This window comes from Dendropsophus ebraccatus, chromosome 6 (assembly GCF_027789765.1).
Source record: "Dendropsophus ebraccatus isolate aDenEbr1 chromosome 6, aDenEbr1.pat, whole genome shotgun sequence".
NCBI lineage: Eukaryota > Metazoa > Chordata > Amphibia > Anura > Hylidae > Dendropsophus > Dendropsophus ebraccatus.
In genome coordinates this window covers 26,119,615-26,143,440 of record NC_091459.1, presented here as the reverse complement: position 1 = coordinate 26,143,440, position 23,826 = coordinate 26,119,615, and the positions used below count along the sequence as shown (strand labels likewise).

At 43.6% G+C, this 23,826-nt stretch overlaps 1 protein-coding gene across 1 annotated transcript in view; it reads right to left on the bottom strand.

The window, feature by feature from the left end:
• NT5E (5'-nucleotidase ecto) overlaps positions 1–17,864 on the bottom strand; it is a 51,369-nt gene extending 33,505 nt beyond the window's left edge. The window contains exon 1 of the mRNA XM_069974706.1: positions 17,489–17,864. Coding sequence (XP_069830807.1) covers positions 17,489–17,812 — 324 coding nt within the window. The 5' untranslated portion in view covers positions 17,813–17,864. The remainder of the gene's footprint in view (positions 1–17,488) is intronic.
• Between the last annotated feature and the right edge of the window lie 5,962 nt (positions 17,865–23,826).

Below are 23,826 nucleotides of genomic sequence, written 5' to 3'. Positions count from 1 at the left end.
AGTTTGTTTGTCTTGTTCATCTTCGCCGACGCTCTTCCTCAGGCTTTTTTAATGGTTTGATTTATTTGATGAATGGACTTTACATATGAAAAACAATATTCTACATCAAGATCTGCAAAATTTATCGCTCTCACGTCCGTTTAAAATTACATCAGCTCTGACAGAATTCTTTATATGTCCAAAGACTTATGTGTTTAAAAATATGGATCAAGTCAAACTTTTTGTTATGTAAAACTGACCTCAACCTGTAGGTCCCAAGACTCTGTAATCAATTACAGTATTCATTCCACATTTCTCTCAGGTGGTCGCTCCTCTCACTGCCCTCACTGAAAAGGAGGAAAATATTCAGGAATAGCAGTTCAAACCTTTTTTTCCCCACCTCAACATATGCTTCTCATTGCTCCGGTTCTTTATCTTGATCTAAGAAAGCTATACTTTTTGGAGAAACGGAGGAGTTATTTTTTAACAGTCTGAAAGAAATTGAACATTTCTGTAGCTTCTTCTCCAAGAAGTTCTCAAATAGTGAGCATTGATCAGCTGTACGTGAAACTTGCTCTGGAGGAATGGTAACATCTACTGGAGACCACAAAAGTTACCATCTCGATCTTCACTGAACATAAAGTTTTGTAGTATCTTGAGTCTGCTTCGTAGGCATACACCATGCCAAGCATGGTGGGCATTTTTCTTTTCATTTTTTATTTTTACTTATCTTCCAACCAACAGAGATTGTAGAACAGTTTTTTAATTTTTAAACTCATTTTGAACGGTTGTCAAAACATTTTAAGGCCAAGCATGCCAATTATGCCAATGATATTATTGCTGACCTGAATGGAGACCAGAGGTTTATGAACTTACTGCTTTCTTTACCACTGTACATTGTTAAATCCAGTGCTTCTCAATTCCAGTCCTCATGGGCCACCAACAGGTCATGTTGTGAGGATGTCCTTAGTATTTCACAGGTGACATAATTATACAGGAAGTGCAACAGGAATTTATCACAGGTGTTCTCTGTATGGGATATCCTCAAATCATGACCTATTCGTGGTCCATGAGGACTGGAATTGAGAAGCACTGGTGTAAACCATCTAGGAAAGCACCAAACTTTCTTTGTTCCGCTCTGATTTAAAGTTCCATCGTTCAAACTTGCTTCAGATTTCAATGGGCCATTTTAGGCTGTGCTGTGCTTAGATGTTAGGTGCCATCTTGTAGCTATTGTTGGTGCTTCCACATTATTTCTTTTCTGTGTATCGCTGCCTACAGGAGGGGAGAATAGGATTATGGGAAGAAGAAGGGCAGTCCCATCTACACAGAATGATCAATCTCTTTGTTAGGGTATAGCCAGTAAGCATTAGTTAGCATTGCTAGCTATCAGTTCCTGCTCAGAAACACTGCTAGGAGAGTTCCTGACTAGTTACACAACAGCCGTTCACACGGAATGGCTATTGTTTATACAGCATGTGAACATAGGTTAATCCTACGTTCAGTTAATAAAGCAACCAACTAGGGAAGGCACTTAGCTACCTGTTGAACTCCATATAGACCATAAAGTGGGGGCAAGTCATTGGCAGTTTTTTCTGGATATTAGCTGGCAGTATTAGGCTACGTTCACACAGAGCAAAAGGGGCGGATTACGCGAGGAAATATTTCCGCCTGAAATCAACTGACGCTGAATTCCGAGCAGAATATAAGCAGAATGTAAGCAGAATCCCTGCGTATTCCGCTAGGAAAGTGTTCAGCTCGTAATCAGCTCTTGACAAATTCAGCGCGGAATACTCGAGGAATCCGCGCTGAATCCGCATGCATTCAGCACTGAAATTCAGCGAGTATTTGCCGAGTAAACTAGACTATACCAGAATATATACTAGAATCCTCCTTCCCCCTTTTTCCCCATTTCCGCGCTGATTCAGCGCGTAATTTCCGCTTGTATTACGCTTGTATTCCGCGCTGAATACGTGCGTATTCCGCGCTGAAACAGAAAATCAGAGCCCCATTGATTTGTATAGGCTTCCGCTAGCGGAAGAATGAACTTGTTCATTCTTCTGGCGGAAAGCGGATTAGTTCAGTGCGGAAATTCCACCGTGTGAACTGCAGAGCAGAATTTCCATTCAACACAATGGAAATTAGCTCTGCACCTATTTTAACGGCTGAAATTTCAGCACTGATTCAGCGCAGAAATTCAGCTGCTTTTGCTCTGTGTGAACGAGCCCTTAATAAGAAACTGTGTATGTAGACATGTTTACAGGGATACTGACTGACTGATTGAATGATTGTAATTCTGGCATTTTTTTTCTCACCGTTTGATACCATTATATTTTAATAGATTCGATATATCTGCACGTGGCAATACCAAACATATTTATGTTTATTTTCCAACACCTTTTATTTTAATAAAAAATGGGAAAAGGAGGGTGATTTAAACTTTTATTATGGGATTGATTTTTTAAGGCCCCCCAGGGGATATTTATGAGCAATAACTTGATTGCTCATAGAGATCAATGCAGTACCTTATTATGGGATTGATTTTTTTTTAGGCCCCCAAGGGACATCTATGAGCAATAACTTGATTGCTCATAGAGATCAATGCAGTACCTATTTACTACATTGATCCATTGGCTTGGTGTTCAGCTTGGACAGCCTTGACTACTAGCCTTTGTGTCAATTAAAAAAAAAGAGAGAATGTCAACAGTTTTGATCAGCCGTGGTTTAAGTGTTCAGACCGCGACCAATCAGGAGAATGAGCCAGGATAAGTCCATGTGCAGTGCATTTTCTCTCAGTGTTGTGTCATGTGACCTAGAAGGACTTTCAATGCATGTCTATGTGGACACAGAGCGGGGAAAGGAGCATGCGGCAGCACGGTTGTCTCCCCGCTTCTTCTCCTGTTCTGTCAGGGTCTGACCACTCACAGATCAAGACGTTTTTTAATGACTATTTAAAACACAATTAATACAAAAAGCATAGTTCACAGATATAGAAAATGCAAAAATGGCATTATTCTGTCTGATAAACATAGTAATCAGTAACTTAAATGGCCACCAGCCTTCTTTCCCAACACCCACACTGACATGCTTGTTAGTAAAAATGTCAATAATTTAAAGTTTAGACTTTCCATACACACAAAGTGAAGACATAGCTGGCATTTAAAACACAATGATCACAAAAAGCACATAGTTCACTGATATAGAAAATGCAAAACAGCAATTATCTGTCTGATAAACATAGTAATAAGTAACCTAAATTACCTACTACTGAAGCTTCCAGGATTGTATCACAATTAACTATACTAACCAATTCACAATATACTCCGTAGGGAGAAGCAGCTCCACTAATTCATGCTGCACAAGGAATCTTCAAAATGACAGCTAGGCATTTACACACACCCAAGTACTCTAGCTTAGTAGTAGTGGCTTAATGCCAGGCCTTATGCATTCAGGCTTTCAATTAAAGGGGAACTTACATGAACCTAACCTGCTGATATGTCCCTATTGTACAGAAGACACAGAAAGGAAGGTATGTCTCTTACCTTCCTCCTTGGCACCATTCTGGTGCAGTTAATTGTCTTTTCCACAGTCTGTTAAGACTGTTAGGAGCACTTCCCACCCCCATAGCGCTGATCCACCCCCGCCAGCCTGCCCCTTTTTAATGATAATGAATGAAGCGAGCTGGTTGGTAGAGAGCCAGACCGGCGCTATGGGGTCAGGAAATGCTCCTAACGGTGCTGCGTTACTCCTAACGGTCGCACTGGACTACGGAGCACATGACTAACTGCAACGGCACAGCGCTGAGGAGGAAGGTAAAAGACAAATCTTCATCTTCCGCGTCTGCTGTACAATAGTGACATAGCAGCAGATTAGATTTGTCTAGCCTGCTGATATTTTCCCTTTAACCCTTAGAGAACCGGGCCAATTAAAAGGCCATAGCACTTGAATTTTTTCACCTAGAGACCCACATGAGCCCTTATTTTTCGCGCCACTAATTGTACTTTGCAATGACAGGCTTAATTTTTTTTTTATAAAGTAAACCCTGAAACCAGAAAAAAATTCAATGTGTGGTGAAATTGTATCTGATGGCCTGTAAAAAATTCAAACCATTGTTAACAAATATATGTTTCTTAAAATCATTCCCAGGCTTATAGCGCTTTTATCCTTTGGTCTATGGGGCTGTGTGAGGTTTCATTTTTTGTGCCAGGATGTGTTCTTTCTATCGGTACCTTGATTGCGCATATGCGACTTTTTGATCGCTTTTTATTACAATTTTTCTGGATTTGATGCGACCAAAAATGCGCAATTTTGCACTTTGGGATTTTATTGCGCTTGCGTTGTTTACCGTGCGAGATCAGGAATGTGATTAATTAATAGTTTGGACGATTACGCACGCGGCGATACCAAACATGTTTATTTATTTATTTTTATTTATAACATGGGAAAAGGGGGGTGATTCTGACTTTTATAAGGGGAGTGGGCTCTTTATTGATAATTACACTTTTTTTTTTTTTTACACTTATACTAGAAGCCCCCCTTCTAGGTTAGGGTTATTCCCCCTGGGGGACTTCTAGTATAAGTACACTGATCTCTCATTGAGATCTATGCTGCATAGATATGCAGCATAGATCGATGAGATAGGCACATCGATTGCTTCCGGCTGCTGCAGCCGGAAGCAATCGAGTGCCGAGTCGGGATCAACGCCCCGGAGGAGCGATCCACCCCACTAGACAGCAGGGAATGGCGGCATCAAGTAATTGGATGCAGCTGTCAACGGCGATCGGACCGTGCCCGCTAATAGCCGCGCAGCCCCGCTCTGAACACATGGAGGCGGCCCTGGACGTGCAGGTACGTCCAGGGTCGCCTAAGGGTTGAGGCCCCATTCACACATCCGTATTGCTCTCCGTAATTGTGGATCCACAACTACGGATGGCATTATAAACTTGTATCCTTAATTATCTGCATTTGCACAGACCCACTTATTGGGCCCTTAAAATTCCCATTTGGCAAGTACATTTTTATTTATTTTTTTCATTCACCCCCTCCCGGGCATAAAGCTTTGAAGAGTCCTGTCTGGACAACCCCTTTAAGGTACCGTATCCGCAGTAAATATTTCACGCTGCGAATTTGCTGCGAAATCCGCTGTGGATCACTTGCCTGTAGTTTGTATGGGAAGACATACTCGTAGCGGGACTGACATCCCGCTGTGAGTATATAAGTGCCGCCCCGTTAACCTCCCTGCTGGTCGGAGTGCTTTGGGGGTTCCCAGCTGGACGTCCCGCTCAGCCAATCAGTGCGCTGCCCCGCCGCAGCCCCTAATTGCCTGAGCGGACTGTCCAGATGGGAGCCGGGAATCCCCAAAGCAAGTCAGAGCATGGAGCAGGTACAGTATGCTCCGCCCAGCGGGGGGTTAACGGGGCGGCACTTACATACTCGCAGCGGGAAGTCAGTATGTCTTCTCATTTAAATTAACTGACAAGGGATCCGCATTGGATTTTGCTGCGAATTAGTAGGGTAAAAAACGCTTTGCATCTTGCACGTGTGAAAGCACCTTACGATCTTCAACCTGTTTATTTGAGTTTTTTTTACTAACAAATAGTTTGGGGCAATATGGCACATTACATGAATCTTTTTATGGCATGAATGTTGGCATGTAGGTCTTAGAGAAACCCATATACATGTTTTTAGTTATTAGCTGGATTATATGGCATAAATAAGTGAATGTCAGTGGAATTAGGAACTGCAAGAAACTTGTCACTTTTGCCAAACAGAAAGTGATTGATTGTTCTCACGGGTTTATGTAAAGACCTGTGTGTGGACATACTCCAGGTTAACAATGATTATAACACTGCTTTTGAACGATTTCTCTTTTTAAGGAAATCTTTAGATACCATCCTACTCCGTTTCAGGAAATGAAATCCTTAAGTTAATCAAAGTTCAAAATACAAAGTTCACAATGTCATTCTTCTTTCAGGAAAATTGCTTTGACAACACCCTTATCAGACATATCAGTGACTTGGAGGCAGTTTATATTGTTGTGGTTTGAATGATTCCATTAGTGATGTTAATTGCTATATGTAAATGTGCAAAACAATCGACTAGAGCTAAAACTATCATTTTGTAAAAAGTTGGAGCTGTGCCCATGCCGACAAAGGCAGAAGCAATGCTTCAGTCATTAAGCTGTTGATTTTTTTTTAAATCAACAGTTTATTGAAAAATTTTATGGTTTATTTTTTCAAAAAAAGCATTACACAAACGGAAAGAGATGATATGTTTAACTCTAACAAAGGCATCTACGTGGTTAGACAGAGCAAACCACTGGCGCCCTGCAATAATAATCACTGTTATCACCTAACACAAAGCCTCCAGGATAGCCAAGGCTCTATGCCTACTACACATGGCCTAGAATGCCTGCCAATTTACTACCAATGGGAAATAATGCTTTGGTATATTGGGTGTACCAAAGGATTATTGCATCAACCCAAGATTGCATAGTAACATCCCCAACTGGGATGTTACTGAAAAATATTCAAATAAAAAAATAGAATTATTAAGAGATTTTAAAAAAAGTCCCTCACATATATGGTAACACCTTAACTATAAGGACCACTATAAAAAAGTTAAGAGTTGGCTTTGATGTAGACAAAGCTTAAGCTTATATAATAAGCCCCAAGCTCCACTCCCACTGTGTGTAAGTATAAACTTGACCAAAAAAAATGGATGGAGTCCTCTATTGGTAAAGTAAACAAAAACAAACTAAACTAAAAAAAAAACCTTTACATTAAAGGGGCATTCCTGGAAAATTTACAGGATGGGGAAAAGGAGGAGATCATGGGGGGTTCTGACCTCTGTACCCCCCCGTCGCACTCCGTATCTGGCCCCCCAGCTCTATTATGAATAGAGCCGTGCATGCAAGTCACGCTGTACGCAGCTCATTCCGTCGCTCTATAGGAATGAATAGAGCCGCGGGTCGCGTTCCATACCCATGGCTCTATTGATAACAGAGCTGGCGGGGCCTGATATGGAGCTCGGCGGGGGGTACAGAGGTTGGATCCCCCGCGATCTCCTACTTTTTCACTATCCTGTGGATAGGGGAAAAGTAAATTTTTTTTCCTGGAATACAAGAGATATTGTCACCCCAATTTCCTGTGTGTTTTATCATTGTTGGATAGGGATAAGCGAACCGGCTGAGGTTCGGGTTCGTATGAACCTGAACTCTTGGCTTCTGATTCCCGCTGTCTGCCCGCTCCGTGGAGAGGGTGGATACAGCCTGAGGACCGCCTGGAAAACTGGGATACAGCCTATGGCTATTGCTTAATCCCAGTTTTCCAAGCGGCTCTCAGGCTGTATCCACCCTCTCTACGGAGCGGACAGACAGCGGGAATCAGAAGCCGATAGTTCAGGTCCATACGAACCCGAACCTCAGCTGGTTCGCTCATCCCTATTGTTGGACAGAATCACTAAGGCAAAGCTTAGCATTAGTTGAACCAACCCTCTATACCTCATCACAAGGGTGTCTGGCTAACAGCAATGGACTGAGGAAAGGAGAGGAGGCTCAACAGAGGCTAATTCACACCTAGATGACACTGTCCACTGATTACTAAAGGGATTTTTTGTATGTATGTAGGTATGTATTGTGCAGCATGTAAGCTTGTGGATGAGAACCACACAAAGAGTAAGGGGGGTAACAATATCACTTTAAAACCACTTCCCTTATGTCCCTTTACAGCAGCAAAACATATGGGGATATAGCAAGAAATCCCTTAGGGAGGGAAACTTACTGACGATCTGATAATCGACCCCTCAAGTCTGCTTCATCTGCCCAGAGAAAGAAACAGAGGATTAATGAGGAAACTCAAACAACATGGCACCTACTGTATAGCACATTGCAAAAGACCATGCATGCACTCAAGCCAGCAAAGAGCACCAAGCCATGTGTGGTATTAAAGGGGAACTATCAGCAGGTTAGATGATTTAGATTCTGTTTTTGTACTGCACTACCCAATTGTTGTGAGACGGATTGCTGACTCTCCTTTACTGTGTTGTTTGTCATGTCTGCATTATACGTTCCACATACTACCAGGTTAGAGACCGTCACCCAGTTGCTTGCTGCCATTTAGGGCAGATTGCGGGAAGTAGGCAGGGACAGTGGACAGGGCTTCAGCTTAGGGTCCACCATCTGTTTTTTTATCCTATTCTCTGGGTGACTAGCCATAATGTGTCCCCTACAAGTATAACCATATTAGTTGAGAAGGTAATTCCCCTTCAAAAGGTGGCTATATGCATAGACACTTTAAGGTCATGTTCACACAAAGTATATTTTGAATTAATCACGGCCGTTGTTGCGATTTGCAAAAATGGCCATAATTAATTCAAAATATGCATTGCGCTAAAATCAATGAAATTACATAGTATACACTCCGGCCGGGATCCCTAGCGGCCGCAAGAAAAACTGACATGTCACAAAACAATTCACACAATGGAAAGTGTGGCTCTGGCCGCACTCTCCATTGTGTGCAATGGTGAATTGGGATGCGGGAACACACGGATTCCCCTGCATCCCAATTCAACATAAATGAAGTTTATGTGGCCGATGCTGCAGTATCGGCCAGGATGATCTTCACTGAAACCGGCCGTTCTGTGTCATACAGCGTGTGAACACGGCCTTAGTTGTGATTCTCCATTAACGTGCACTTCTTCCTATGCTCCATGCTCTTAATATAGCCTATAAATCTGGCAGGTACGTGAAGAAAAAAAATCAGACCGAAAAACAAAAAAAAAAACTTTCCCCCTCATTCGAATCTCTCAAGGGAGAGTCAGCCAGGTCTCACGGATATTAGACTGCTGGCAGATGCTATCAAAATCTGCAAGACCTAATTTCCGTGACCAGCCCCACACACCTAAATTCTTAAAGACAGAGGGTTCTAGGTTTTAATCCAGACTCATGAGCTCATGGGGATATATGCCTGTTTAGGCAAGTAGACATTACTAAAGCTCATGCACTTATTAAAAAAAAAAAAGAAAAAAAAAAAAAGGAAAATGCCACATGATTTCTTTTCACAAAACCAGACGCCACACTCCTGTATGGGAAACCGCATACATATAAAACAGAGATACCTGATATAGAGAACCTGCTGTTAGGAGTGAAGGGGTTATTATTTTTTTGCTTCCATGTCTGTCTCTGTTAGTGCTGTTACCAATCTGTACTGCTGGAGATGAATTCTGGATAGAATCAGTCTCCTTTCCCTCTGGCAACTGATAAATATTGATATTGTGGGATCCAGAGCAAAGAACTAGTAACCTCCACAGTATGCACTCCCTTAGGGTATGTGCACACTACGAAATCCTGGCGGATAACCCGCTGTGGAATCCGCAGTTCGCCCCCAATTGCAGACGCGCGCATATCCTCTGGTCCCATAGGCTTCATTCTATGGTTTGACAGATTCCGCCGTCCGCCCAAGGAATGAGCGGAATCTGGGAAACCATAGAATGAAGCCTATGGGACCAGCGTGGATGCGCGCGTGGGGGGATTCCACAAGGATTCCCTAGTGTGCACATACCCCAAGAGACCAAGCAGGGAAAACTATCTATTTCTACAGGTTGCTTTGCAGTGTAAAGAAGTTCTTATGCAGGGAACGGGTGACTGAGCATATGTGTTCACCAGCACTCAATTAGCAGATGGACTTGCACACTACCATAAACTATTTTTTAGCATTTTTTTTTTTTTTGCTCACTGATCTGCATTGGCAAACCACTATATTAATGAGCTGCTCTTAAAGTGACACTGTCACCTCCTTTTTGCATTCTGACATCTCTACACAGGTGTAAAGGGTAAATTTAGCGTTTTTCATACCCTATTTTATATCATACGTCATGGTGCTTGTTCAAGTAAAAAGTCATCTTTTATCAACTGCAGATTGTGTTAAGTGGGTGGGGCCTCGCGGCATTAACGTCACTTAGCCCCGCCCATAACACCACAGTTGACCACGCCCCCTCGCCGACCATTGGAACAGGCTGGCCGAAAGGTCTAGACCTCACCCCCTTTACGTTGGCCAACCAATGGACGTCAAGGGGGCGGTGCCAACGGTGCCACACCCACTTAATACAACCTGCAGTTCATAAAAGGACACTTTTTACTTGAACAAACACCATGACGTATGATATGAAATAAGGTATGAAAAACGCTAAATTTACCCTTTACACCTGTGTAGAGATGTCAGAATGCACAAAGGGGGTGACAGTGTCACTTTAAGTCTTTACAAATACATGAAAATTGTGTAAAAGTTCTAAGTGAACTAAATGAGCACAGGAGAAAGCACCTCTTGGTAAAGGAATGTGAGACATGTGAACGTGATGTTTATGGGAGGAATAATCAAATAAAATTGTGAAATTTCTTGGAGCCTTGCAGAGGGAAATAATAACCACGTTTGGCAAAGAGTAGTCCCAGCCTAATCCCACTTTGCGTGCAGTTACCTCCAATGATTAAGGGTTACAGAAACTTATTTCTGTAAGTTTGTAGGTATAGTAATTTCTTATTTCTGCACTGTATGTATTCCATGCGCGCCATTGACTTTAAGGGTGGGTTCACATGTACTGTATTCACAGCAGAGTTCACACTGCGAGTTCACAGCGAAATCCGCTGCGGATACATTCCCTGTCACTTCAACGAGATTCCATACTCGCAGCCAATCAGTGTGCAGTGGCAGGCCAGCGTACTGATTGGCTGAGTGCCGGGAGCCCCCGAGGCAAGCCGGAGCGGGTATCTGGTAAATTATGTACACGGGCTGCAAGGGCTAAGGGCGCTAACTTTGACATACTATGTCAAATGTATGTCATCCCATTAAAGTGAACGGGAAGGTATCCGCAGCGGATTTCGCTCAGCATGAAATCCGCTGCGGATACGGTTTTCTCATCTTAATTAACAGTTAAATTTGTTGGACTTGTCAACTCGAATATTTTTTACAAATATATGTACTTAAAAAACTTTTCTCCATCTCCTGATATGCTGCTTTTTTCCTCCCATTGTTCACAGCTTGTTGGTTAGGTTACAGACTGCCACTCTGCTTTAAAAACTGTGGTCTTGCTGGTGTGTGTATATATAGCTATATGTAGATGTATATAGATAATGGGGGAGATTTATCAAACATGCTATACAGTGAAACTGGCTCAGTTGCCCCTAGCAACCAATCAGATTCCTCCTTTCATTCCTCACAGACTCTTTGGAAAATGAAAGGTGGAATCTGATTGGCTGCTAGGGGTAGCTGTTTACCCTTTGTTTATTTATCAAAGCCCCCCCCACACACACACAACACTTATACTGAAAAGTCCCTTGAAACCACAGGCATGCTTTAAAGGGGTACTCCAGTCTTTCAAATAAATTGGTGTCAGAAAGTTATATTGATATGTAATTTACTTCTATTTAAAAATCTCAAGTCTTATCCCATGTCTAGGCAATCAGTTAGTGTATATAAAGTCCTGCACAACTCTGTTTTAATTTGGCAGCGAAGCTTTTCCCCAGATGACTCTTATCTGTAATATTCAGTCACGTCACTTTAAACCAGATTAGCTGCTTTGTTTTCTTATATGTCATTTAAGTCTCTAGGCGGTTTCCTTCCATTAGTTCTCTTATTAAGTCTTCTTTTACATGGGCACATTTACTGCCTGTAATAACTGCCAAGTGATGGTACATCAAGTCTATTGGTGCGTGTTTACTTTTATTTCCATGCTCCAATGATTGTGCGAGGTTTACACCAACAATTGTTCATGTCATTCTTCATGGGAGCGCAGTCCCTGTTCACATGAGCAAATGTGCCGCTCCAAACTCCTATTTTAATGCCTGCATTAAAGATGCAATGAGTGACAAAGCTGTACTTTATTGTTCATTGTTAGATCGCTGGATATAGTTACTCCGGGCAATGATCAGGAACAATCATTTGGGCAAACAATGCTCTGTGTAAGAGGTCCTTAAAGGGAATCTGTCAGCACCTGGACTGGTCCCGAATTGCTGACAGTGTAGTGTAGATGTGTGTCCCCTATTGTGTTAGTCACCTTTCTTGAAGCCATCGGTGTAGTACATTTTACACAATCTTGTCCAATACATTTTAAAGTGTCAAAGAGGAGTAGCGGTGAAGCGTTTGTGCAGCACTTTGGCAAGCTTCACCTCTACTTCCTCTGTCCCGTTAGTCGTGCATATTAATTTTGGGCCGGCCTCCTGCTTCTTGCTGATGTCATCTTAAGGTCGGGCATGCGCTGTAGCTGACAGAGCTTCGCACGCCCACTTGCCAGTTCGTACCTGCGCCCTGGATCTGTCCGGTCTGCACACTCTTGCATGGAGTGCGAAAACCGGGCAGATCCAGGGCATAGACGCGAACTGGCAAGTTAGAGCGCGCGGGTCCCTTGCCAGCTACGGCACATGCGCACCTATAGATGATGTCGCCTGGAGTGTGTGATTCTGGCATGGAGTACGAAAACCGGGTAGATCCAGGGCACAGGTGCGAACTGGCAAGTTAGAGCGCGTGGGTCCCTTGCCAGCTATGGCACATGTGCACCTATAGATGATGTCACCTGGAGTGTGTGATTCCGGCATGGAGTGCGAAAACCAGGTAGATCCAGGGCACAGGCGCGAACTGGCAAGTTAGAGCGCGCGGGTCCCTTGCCAGCTATGGCACATGTGCACCTATAGATGATGTCACCTGGAGTGTGTGATTCCGGCATGGAGTGCGAAAACCGGGGCAGATCCATGGCATAGGCGTGAACTGGCAAGTTAGAGCGCGCGGGTCCCTTGCCAGCTACGGCACATGCGCACCTATAGATGATGTCGCCTGGAGTGTGTGATTCTGGCATGGAGTGCGAAAACCGGGGCAGATCCATGGCATAGGCGTGAACTGGCAAGTTAGAGCGCGCGGGTCCCTTGCCAGCTACGGCACATGCGCACCTATAGATGATGTCGCCTGGAGTGTGTGATTCTGGCATGGAGTGCGAAAACCGGGGCAGATCCATGGCATAGGCGTGAACTGGCAAGTTAGAGCGCGCGGGTCCCTTGCCAGCTACGGCACATGCGCACCTATAGATGATGTCGCCTGGAGTGTGTGATTCCGGCATGGAGTGCGAAAATCGGGTAGATCCAGGGCACAGGTGCGAACTGGCAAGTTAGAGCGCGCGGGTCCCTTGCCAGCTACGGCACATGCGCACCTGAAGATGACGTCACCTGGAAGCAGGAGATCGGCCGAAATCAATATGCATGGCTAACAGGGAGGAGGAAGTAGTGGTGAGGTGTGCCAAAGTGTGGCACAAACGCCTCACCGCTACTAATCTTTGACACTTGTTTCCAATGTATTGGGCAAGATTGTGGAAAATCTACAGCACCGATGGCTTCAAGAAAGGTAACAGACTAGAGATGAGCGAACCGGGTTCGGTTTCGAGTCGATCCGAACCCGAACATTCGGCATTTGATTAGCGGGGGCTGCTGAACTTGGATAAAGCTCTAAGTTTGTCTGGAAAACATGAATACAGCCAATGACTATATCCATGTTTTCCACATAGCCTTAGGGCTTTATCCAACTTCAGCAGCCACCGCTAATCAAATGCCGAAAGTTCGGGTTCGGATCGACTCGAGCATGCTCGAGGTCCGCTCATCTCTATAACAGACACAATAGGGGGCACACATTTACGCTACACTGTCAGCACCTCGGGACCAGCCCAGGTGCTGGCAGAGTCCCTTTAAATTGGCAGTGCCATGAAATAAAGTTAGAAACTGGTAACACCACTCCTTCACCTACTCACAGTTCTCCTTCCAATGTTAGGCCCTGTTCCCACTGAGCAAAACTAGCGGAATTCCTGCTCTCCCCGTGCTGAAGAATAAACATGTTCATTCTTCAGCGCGGATAGAGCATGAGCGCATGCCTCCCATAGACTCCCATTATGAGCGGGAGGCTAACGGCATTCCGCGGCGGAATTTCGCTAGTTTTGCTCAGTGGGAACGGGGCCTTATATGGATACAAGAGCACATGAGTGCTTGGATGCAGCTGTTTTCTATATTCAGCACCACTACGTACATTATCCACAAAGAGTACAGTAAGAAAACACACTCACATACCTCCCCGATAACTGAAAGTATCGGATGCATAAGCGTGAGTTCAGGAACATTATATTGCTTTGAAACCATTTACTAGCCTTGAAAACATGCAATTTCGGGCTCAGTTTAGTGAATGATACCACATGCCAGTTCTTCACTATGTATTTAGTCATATGGACAAGCATCTGGAAAGGAACTCGTGATTCCGCTCATTAGACTTTTTGTTCATAAACACAACGCCAGAAGTGACACTAAGCAGAGCAGAATGGAGAGGGTTGTCACTTTTACTAATCCAGTCTATATACATTCATGCGAGGTGACTCCTGAATAAACTATAAAGATGAATTTCCTTTAGGGTGCGTTCACACCTACAGGATCCGCGGCAGATCTGCAGCAGATCCGCAGCAGATTTGATGCTGTGTTCAGTTATTTAAATGAAATCTGCTGAAGATCCGCAGCAGAAAATCAGCTGCGGATCCGGTAAGTGTGAACGTACCCTTAGGGTACAAACACACACACCGTATACGCAGCGTATTTACTGCTGCGATACGCTCTGGATGCCTTAAGCTGCGTTCACACATAACGTTTAGCGTTTATAAGCGCTATTTTTGCCACAATTTTGACAGAATTGAGCCAAAAATAGTGTTATTTTACTGTGATTATTTAATTTATGGCAAAGTAGTGCCAATAAACGCTATGGGGGGGGGGGGGGATTTACGAAGACCAGCGTACAAGTACACTGGTCTTATATTAGGCCCTGACCCCTTTTCTCTGCCAGGATTTACAAAGAGGCATACGCCTCTTGGTGAATCCAGGCGCACGAATCTGCGCCCAGCGTACCAAATCTACACCTGCTTCCAGCAGGTGTAGATTTGCGTCATGATTTGAACCTGCAAGCAGGCGTAAATCATGATACGCCACGCCTCTGCCCCGCCTTATCAACCCCCCAAGCTCCGCCAGACCGCCCATCGGGCGTACGAGAGGTGTGTGCCAGGGAGCATGGGCGAACCTCCACCTTCTCACTGGCATACGCCTCTGGTGTAAGCTTCGTAAATCCCCCTCCTATGTATAAACATAGCCTTAAAGGGGTACTCTGGCGAAAATGTTTTTCTTTCAAATCAACCAGTTTCAGAAAGTTATATAGATTTGTAATTTACTTCTACTTGTAAATCTCAAGTCTTCCAGTGCTTATCAGCTGCTGTATGTCCTGCAGGAAATGTTGTTTTCTTTTCAGTTTGACAGAGTGCTCTCTGCTGCCACCTCTGTCCAAGACAGGAACTGTCCAGAGCAGGAGAGGTTTTCTATGGGGATTTACTACTGCTCTGGACAGTTCCTGACATGGACAGAGGTGGCAGCAGAGAGCACTGTGTCAGACTGTAAAGAATACACCACTTCCTGCAAGACATACAGCAGCTGATAAGTATCGGAAGACTTGAGATTTTTTAAATAGAAGTAAATCACAAATCTATATAACTTTCTAAAACTAGTTGATTTGAAAGAAAAAAAATTTCGCCGGAGAACCCCTTTAAAGATTTACTAATTAAATAGTAAATTAGTAAAATACTGCTTGTAAAAGAAGCCCACAATCCTAAACTGTAGGGGAAGTAACTTTGCAGGTTTTTTTGTACGTTTTACTCATAATCCACAAAATGTACCCCTACTTGTTGATACTATAACCACATTGTGATTTCACTATACATTACCCCAAATGATAAATTCAGATCTGCTACATCTGCTACACTCCGCATGGGTCTCTTTCAAAAACCGCAGGGGTTATCAGAATTTACAGTCCTTATGGCCTCTCTACATTAGTGAAACAATACAGACATTGTCATTTATTATCAGCCTTGTCAACTGTTATCAGGCTAAAATACCACAGCATAAGAAATGTGTATAGATTCCAAAAAAACAAACAAAAAAAAAACAACAAAAACATAGTGAGGGGGATACAGGTTACTGGAAAATCACACTAATGACTAATACAAAGAATTCTGTATTACTGAAATGGACAGTCTGTACATGCATCACCTTCTCTTTTATGAGCTAATTGGGATCCAGTTGTATCAGTAACTATGTCAGTGTAGCAGACCTGAGTGTGACATGTTGCACAATGAGCCCAGATACTACAATACGTCATGCAAAGAACGATAAGCAAACCACCAGTAAGCCGGCCAAAAGAAGCTCATCTTTCCACACTGCCTACTTGAGTCTGAATAGTTACACATAATAAGAAGATTTTGTAAACTACACTATTCCCATACATCTGTTCAACACATGGCGTACCTGATTTAACAATGTGCTATTCCTTAATTGAGTCAAGCCTATTGGAAAATGTATACTTTTAGTAATACACATAGATAGTTATGAGCGAACATCCCGATGTTCGGTTCGGATCCTTCCTGAACACGAACATTAAACAAAGAAAAAAAAAGATTGTGATCGGTTTGTGTCCGCCGAACATTCAGGAACATATAACGAATGTACAGTAGAAGCGTACATTTCAATCTACGAACGTGCGTACAGATTAGGGCTATGTTCACACACTGTAAGAGAACTGCCGGTCTCTGAAAAGAACATCCCTGCAGTAACAGCTGCGCCGTGCACACCCACATCAGATCTCCCCACTGCACACTATGGAGCGTGCAGCCACAGCCGCTCGCTCCATAGTATGCACTAACAGGGTTTTCTGCGGCTGCTATTCACTGAATAGCGGCCGCAGAAAACTGACATGTCATTTTTCTACGGCGCCGTTAAGGATCCTGGTCGGAGCGTATACTATGTGTATACAGTCCGGCCGGGATTCCCTCAGAAGGCAGCACTACGTAAGTTCCGTGGGAATCACGGCTTTTGTAACAACGGAATTTACATTGTGTGAACATTGCCTATCAGTGTAAATTACGCCTTTGCACCTTACGCCGTTGCATCTGTTTCGGTCTACAGTTACACAAATGCGTGCAGATTATTAGGTGCAAAGTGTAAATGACACCGTTGCATCCGTTTCGGTCTAGAGTTACACACATGCGTGCAGATTATCAGGGGCAAAGTGTAAATCGCGCAGTTGTGTACATCGCAAGATAAATGATCATTATAACCATTCCGATCATTAAACAAATTGTTTGTGATCGGCGAACATGAACAATTAGCATCATGTTTGTACGAACATACAAACATTTACGAACATTTACGCTCATCGCTACACATAGAATAAATCTGTATATACCCAACACAATACATCTGTAAAAGACAATGCTTGCCAATAACCTATGATCCCTCTCCGCGCCTGCACTGTGCCACACATAGCCAACCTGTAAACAACATCATCTCTGCTATTCAGACATCTACGCACAGTTCTTTCGTCTATATCAGAAATCTGTACACTGTGCCCACCTAGTCCTTACAAATATTCACCCGCCAATTACTTTCGCTGTCACTCACCATGGCGTCATACTGCAAGTGGTTCATGAAAGATGCAGCTTCTTCTCCCTTATAAACATTGAACCATATTGTTCCCTGAAACTGGTCACCTCCATCTAGTAATAGAACATTTTGATGGGTGGCACGGATCTCCTTGATCTTGGTGAATCTCCTGGCCACCCCTCCATAGCAATCTGCAGGGTTGCCACATTTGCCAGAATCCCTGCTAGTCTGTTCTACACGAGCATGGACATCATTAGTGTGCAGGATAGTGATCTGGAAGGAGGCTGAGAGAGTGCAAAGCTCACTACAGAGCAGCAAGAAGAGCACAGAGAAGAGCTGCATCCCCACCAGCAGCAGGCAAGTGCACGCCTGGAGTCTCCTTGTACTCTGCTCCACAACTCTCATCACATTTATTTCATCTACAGAAGGAGGCGACGTTTCAGAGGAGGATCTGGGAGGTGTTCCTTAGCAAGCTTAAGAAGTGCCAGGCTTCTGCTCTTTGGTTCGGAAACTTTACAGCCTTTTCTAATCCTTACTGTGACATGTTATATCCTAAAGCAATTGCAGTTACAAAGAATTATCATCCATAGACAAAAGGTTTTGTTAAGGGTCACGTAATTTTTTTCCCATTTATCTGCTAGGTTTGGAAAGATCACAGTAAGGATACAGGAAAAATTTACTTTTCCCCTTTCCACAGAATAGGTAAAAAAGTAGGAGATCATGGGGGTTCCAACCCCTGTGCCCCCTGCTGATCTCCATATCTGTATTCTGAATTCTATTCATTTCTATGGAGCGACGGGAAGAGCCGAGTACTCCGGAAGAGCGATGAACTTGGCTCTTTCCATCAGCTGAATAGGAATGGATAGAGCATTGCGTCACATGTCATACCCGTAACCGGGGGGTACAGGTATTGGACCCCCTGCGATTTCCTACTTTTCCCCTATGCTGTGGATAGGGTAAAAGTAAATTTCTTGTGGAATAACTTTTTAAGATTATGAATGATGTCTACAGTCATATTGTTGAAGGGGTGCTCTGGAGACTAAATTTTTTTTTTTACATTGCCTTGTTGGTGCCAGCATGCCGATTCCTCTGGCATGTTTCTTTTTTCAAAACACTGCACGGTTCCCTCGACCCAGCCTGTTGCCCCCCCCCCAGTGTGATGGTATCCCCTTTAAGGGTGCGTTCACATGTACAGGATCTGCAGCAGATTTGATGGTGCTGATTTGAAGCTGCAGATTTGCTTTGAATCTGAAGTTCCAAATCTGCTCCACCAAATCTGCTGCAGATCCTGTACGTGTGATCTATAAAAAAACATCAGAATTCTGTATGTGAATTGATCAAGCCATACTGCCCCATGTACCGCGTGCAGGTATCTGATACACATGGGTCCCTACACTAAGTCCACACTGTGCCAGTCAGCGACCACCACCCCCGCAGGCGTGCACAGTCAGGGAAGGGAGGCCATGGAATGGCCCTGCAACCCCCATGCCACAGGACCAGACCCAAAAATGCCACACCAAAACCTCCGCCGGTGGTGCTGGCTGGGTTTTGGTGTGGCATTTTTGGGTCTGGTCCTGTGGCATGGGGGTTGCAGGGCCGTTCCATGGCCTCCCTTCCCTGACTGTGCACGCCTGCGGGGGTGGTGGTCGCTGACTGGCACAGTGTGGACTTAGTGTAGGGACCCATGTGTATCAGATACCTGCACGCAGTACATGGGGCAGTGTGGCTTGATCAATTCACATACAGAATTCTGATGTTTTTTATGCAGCCGAGAGGTGCTAGTATCAGCCATAGGTGTGAGGTGCAGCACTCTTTTTCTTCCCTGAACCGCACCCTAAGGGTGTGTTCACACATACAGGATCTGCAGCACTTTTGATGGTGCAGATTTGAAGTTGCAGACTCAAAGCAAATCTGTGCCGTCAAATCTGCTGCAGATCCTGTACAGTACATGTGAATGCACCCTAAGGCTATGTTCACACTACGTAAGAGAACGGCCGGTCTCTGAAAAGATCATCCTGCATACTGCAGTACCGGACGGATGATCTTTGCAGCCGCAGATTTCTGATGCGGGCGCATCCGTGCGCTCCTGCACCAGAACTCCCCACTGCACTAAGCTCGCTCCATAGTGTGAGCTGACAGGGTTTTCTGCAGACACTATTCATTGCATAGCAGCCGCAGATAACTGACATGTCAGTTTCTCACGGCGTCGCGAGAGATTCCGGCCGGAGTGTATACCATGTGTATACACTCCGTCCGGGATCCCATAGGGGGGAATATTACATATATTTTCTTAATAGCCACGGCCGTTGTTGAACATAGCCTAAAGGATATAAAAATGTTTGATGAGAATAATATTTCTTTATTTTTTATTGTATTAAATTAAATTTCTTTACAGTTCATAAAAAAAAAGGTTTCTTGCTTCAACCTAGCAAATATAGAAGCCTATAGAAAATAGTGTACAAAACAAAGGAAAGCAGAACATAATGTGATATTTCTATCACTCACTATCAGTCATGCTAAATCATTTTCACAGTATATCAGATGGTGCCAGATTTTCTGTACATCTCAGACCCATTAGGTGCAAAATATCCCTTGTAAAGTCTAAGGCAGGGATGGGGAATCTTTGGTCCTACAGCGGGTATTGCAAAACTGCAATACCCATCATGCCTGGACAGCCAAAACAAAGCTTTGGCTGTCCAGGCATGATGGGAACTGTAGTTTTGCAACAGCTGGAGGGTCAAAGGTTCCCCATTCCTGGTCTAAGCTGTATGGGGACCTTTAGGATATGTGGTTGTACATTTCCCAAGGGTCCTATTCCACGGAGTGGTAATTGGCCGATAATCGCTCCATGGAATAGAGACACCGATCAGCCGGTGACCGTGTCATTGTCGGATCATTTATTTAGGTTCAAGCCTAAAATCATCGGGTACCGACCGCGCATCGCTACGTGTAATAGAGGTGCGTGGCAGGCGACCGACGATTTTACAAGCACCATACATTATCTAAGCATGTTGCAGGTCTTCTCCTGTGCTCCTTCATCCTCCCGGTCCCGCTCGCAGCAGCAGCTTCGGTGCGGCCTGTCTTAGCTGACAGATCGCTCAGCCAATCACTGGCCAGGACCACCGCGGCCAATCATTGGCTGAGCGGTCTGTCAGCTCAGACAAGCCGCACCGAAGCTGCTGCTGCGCACGGGACCGGGAGGAAGAAGAAGCGCAGGAGAAGACCTGCAACATGTTTAGGTAAAATATGGTGTTTAAACAAGGGCTGCAAGAACATCGGCAACGATGTCCCTGCAGTCCTTGCTAAACGATTATTGGGCTGTGTAATAAGCCCAGTAAACAAGCGCTGATCTAGCAGATCGTCGCTCGTTTACATTATTAATTGAACCCCCATCGGCCTGTGGAATAGGACCCTAAGACTGAGGCAACAAGTCACATTCTAATAAGCTGGTTTTAATCCTCAGATTGCTGAACCCTCATTTAGCCAACAGTTTTCTCTCTCGACTTCCCCCAACACCCTTGCACACATCCACCCGCGTATGTGCTATGAATGGGAAAAGGGAACAAAGTCGTGTCAGCCCCCTCCCCCGCATATGTATCCGATTGCTTGGGCCCTGTGAATGTGTATGGCCCGCTTTATGCCAAAACAGCTTTTCCACCCGATGCAGCTGAAACAACTTTACACTTATTATTAATACTTCAATAAAAAACTACATGCAAAATCTACATAAATCAGTATCATCTGTTTTTCATAAAGTGTTTTCTTCTCCTTATCACATATCACATACCATCTGTATATTCCAGTGCGCTGTTTGTTATCCAAAAGAGGTTTCTGACATATCCAATGCACCGTTACAAATACAATCTCAAGTTAGTTTATACTGTAAAATTAACACCAATAAACCCATCAAATAAAGTACAATGAAAATGCTAGAAATAATTGGGGAGATTTATCAAACTGGTGTACAGTAGGATTGTCTTAGTTGCCCCTAGCAACCAATCAGATTCCACCTTTCATTTTCCAAAGAATCTGTGAGGAATAATAAGTGGATTCTGATTGGTTGCCAGGGGCAACTAAGACAATTCTACTTTATACCAGTTTGATAAATCACCCCCAATGTCTGTATTGAATAATTCTATAAAAAAACGATAAAATTTACCCCATAAAAACAACATTTCCGGATCCATTCACATATATCACTTATATTTATATGAGTAATAACTCCAGCAATTTCATATGATCACTATGCCCAGATAAAGTGCTAAATAGCCAGATATATGTGCAAGCGGCAGCAAAACACATCGATGAGTGAAGTACAAAAATTACAACATAAGTACATGCAGCTATTAACAATGTAACCGAGATGAATTACCAAGAAATAGACCAGACATTAGTCACCCATAGTACTGAATCATGCTGACCACACCATGTATTTAATGGAACGGAGGGGACCCCACCTCATGTTTCGCCTCAACTGGCTTCCTCAGGAGGTGCTGAGGTGGTACTGAAGTGATAACCTGCTTCACTTGTATGACAGTAGTCCCGCTAGTACTGGCTCTGGTGTGCAGAGTGCCAGCATCCCAAGATGGCACCCGCCAGATGTAAATATGCAACCCTGGAAGTATGCAACTGAAATGACGACCACCATCTTGGTAATCGGCAAGGGCAGGGCAAAACATATCCTATCCCAGAAATATCACTCCTTACCCTAAGCTGTGCCGTACGTGCTCATGATAAGCAGAGACGGCAATTATATTATAACACATGCTAGCTGTTATACAAGGTACCCAATATAAGTTGATCAGCGCATAGATAGTATATCCGGTATTCATAGTGTACTGCATGAATAACACAAATATGACAGATATATAATCTTTAGAGCCATATGATTTTCCTTTATTGATATAAACTGCAACTGGAGATGAGCAAAACGAATCTGGCGAATCAAGACTTGCTGCAAATTGCGCTGTCAAATCACTTCGTTCTGCGAAGCTATTTCTCTCTAATTCGTTAAGGAAATTTGGAAAAACACAAAATGACGGTAGTGCATGCTGTCTGGAGCATCACTGGGCGGGAGAAAGGGCTTAACCATAATCCCTAGCACCCGTCCAATCAGCTGCAGGCCCCTCTGTGATATCAGCACCTCCCCCTCTATATATGGCAGTTCGGTTACGGAGGCGGACAGTCAGCTGTGTGTGGAGGAGAGAGCAGGATGGAAGTAGGCAGATAGAGCAGAGCAGGGAGAGACTAACAGAGTGATAAAGGGACAGAGAGGAGAGGAATGGCAGAAATTGGATGACTGACTGACAATTTTTTTTAAATTGTCTGATTTTTTCAGATTTTTGACACCTTTACAACAACATGCTTTAACATCTTCACCCATCTGTAAGAGTTCCAGTATTGTAGCTACTATAGGTTTGGCTGTTTTAATGAATTTCTTCATGAATCTTATTGAGTTTGACCGAAAATTTGTGAAGCTTGCGCAACAAGCTGTTTCGCTCAACTCTAGTGACAATTATGTTATATAGTATATACTAAAAAAGTGCCAGTGCATAAGTGCAAGTGCCATAGTTAAACAGTGTATTCATACAATCATGCTAACCAAAGTGAAAACTGAGAGGTGAGATGCAGGTGCACAACAAGTGCTAAGTTCACATAACATTGTAATAATATATACCAAATATACAATTGAGCAAAAATCAGTACATTGAATCGCACAATCCACATTATACCAACTCTCTATAGCATGTTTAAGTTTCACACAACCCTGGTCATACTGACAAAAATTATGTGTGTGTATGAATAATGGTGTTAAACTAATAATATGTGTGCAACAAATATTGATTGCGTGCAAGGTAATGTATGTGCGACTGTGTAAACGCAATTGATATTTGTCATTAACTTCTTCATATGTATATTAGAAGAATTATATGTAACTGAGCAAAAACCAACACAAAAAATTGGACAATCCACATTATACCAACTCTCTATAGAATATGAGTTTCACACAACCCTGATAAACAGTCACGCACACCTTGCACGAAGTCAATATTTGTCAACATTTACTTCTTCACACATATATTAGTAGAACTACATATAATTAGGCAAAACCCAACACAAAGAATCGGACAGTCCACATTATACCAACTCTCTATAGCATGTCCAAGTTTCACACAGCCCTGGTAAACAGTCACACATACCTTGCACACACTAACAATTCTGTGGACCCTGAGAAGTTGGCTCTAGGGCAGAGACTTCATCATGTTTTTGGGGTGGTCTCTAAGGTATATCAGTAAGTTGTTACTGTCTGTTGGGTTGGTGTATAAGTCAGATCCAAGTTTGTCACCCACCTTGTA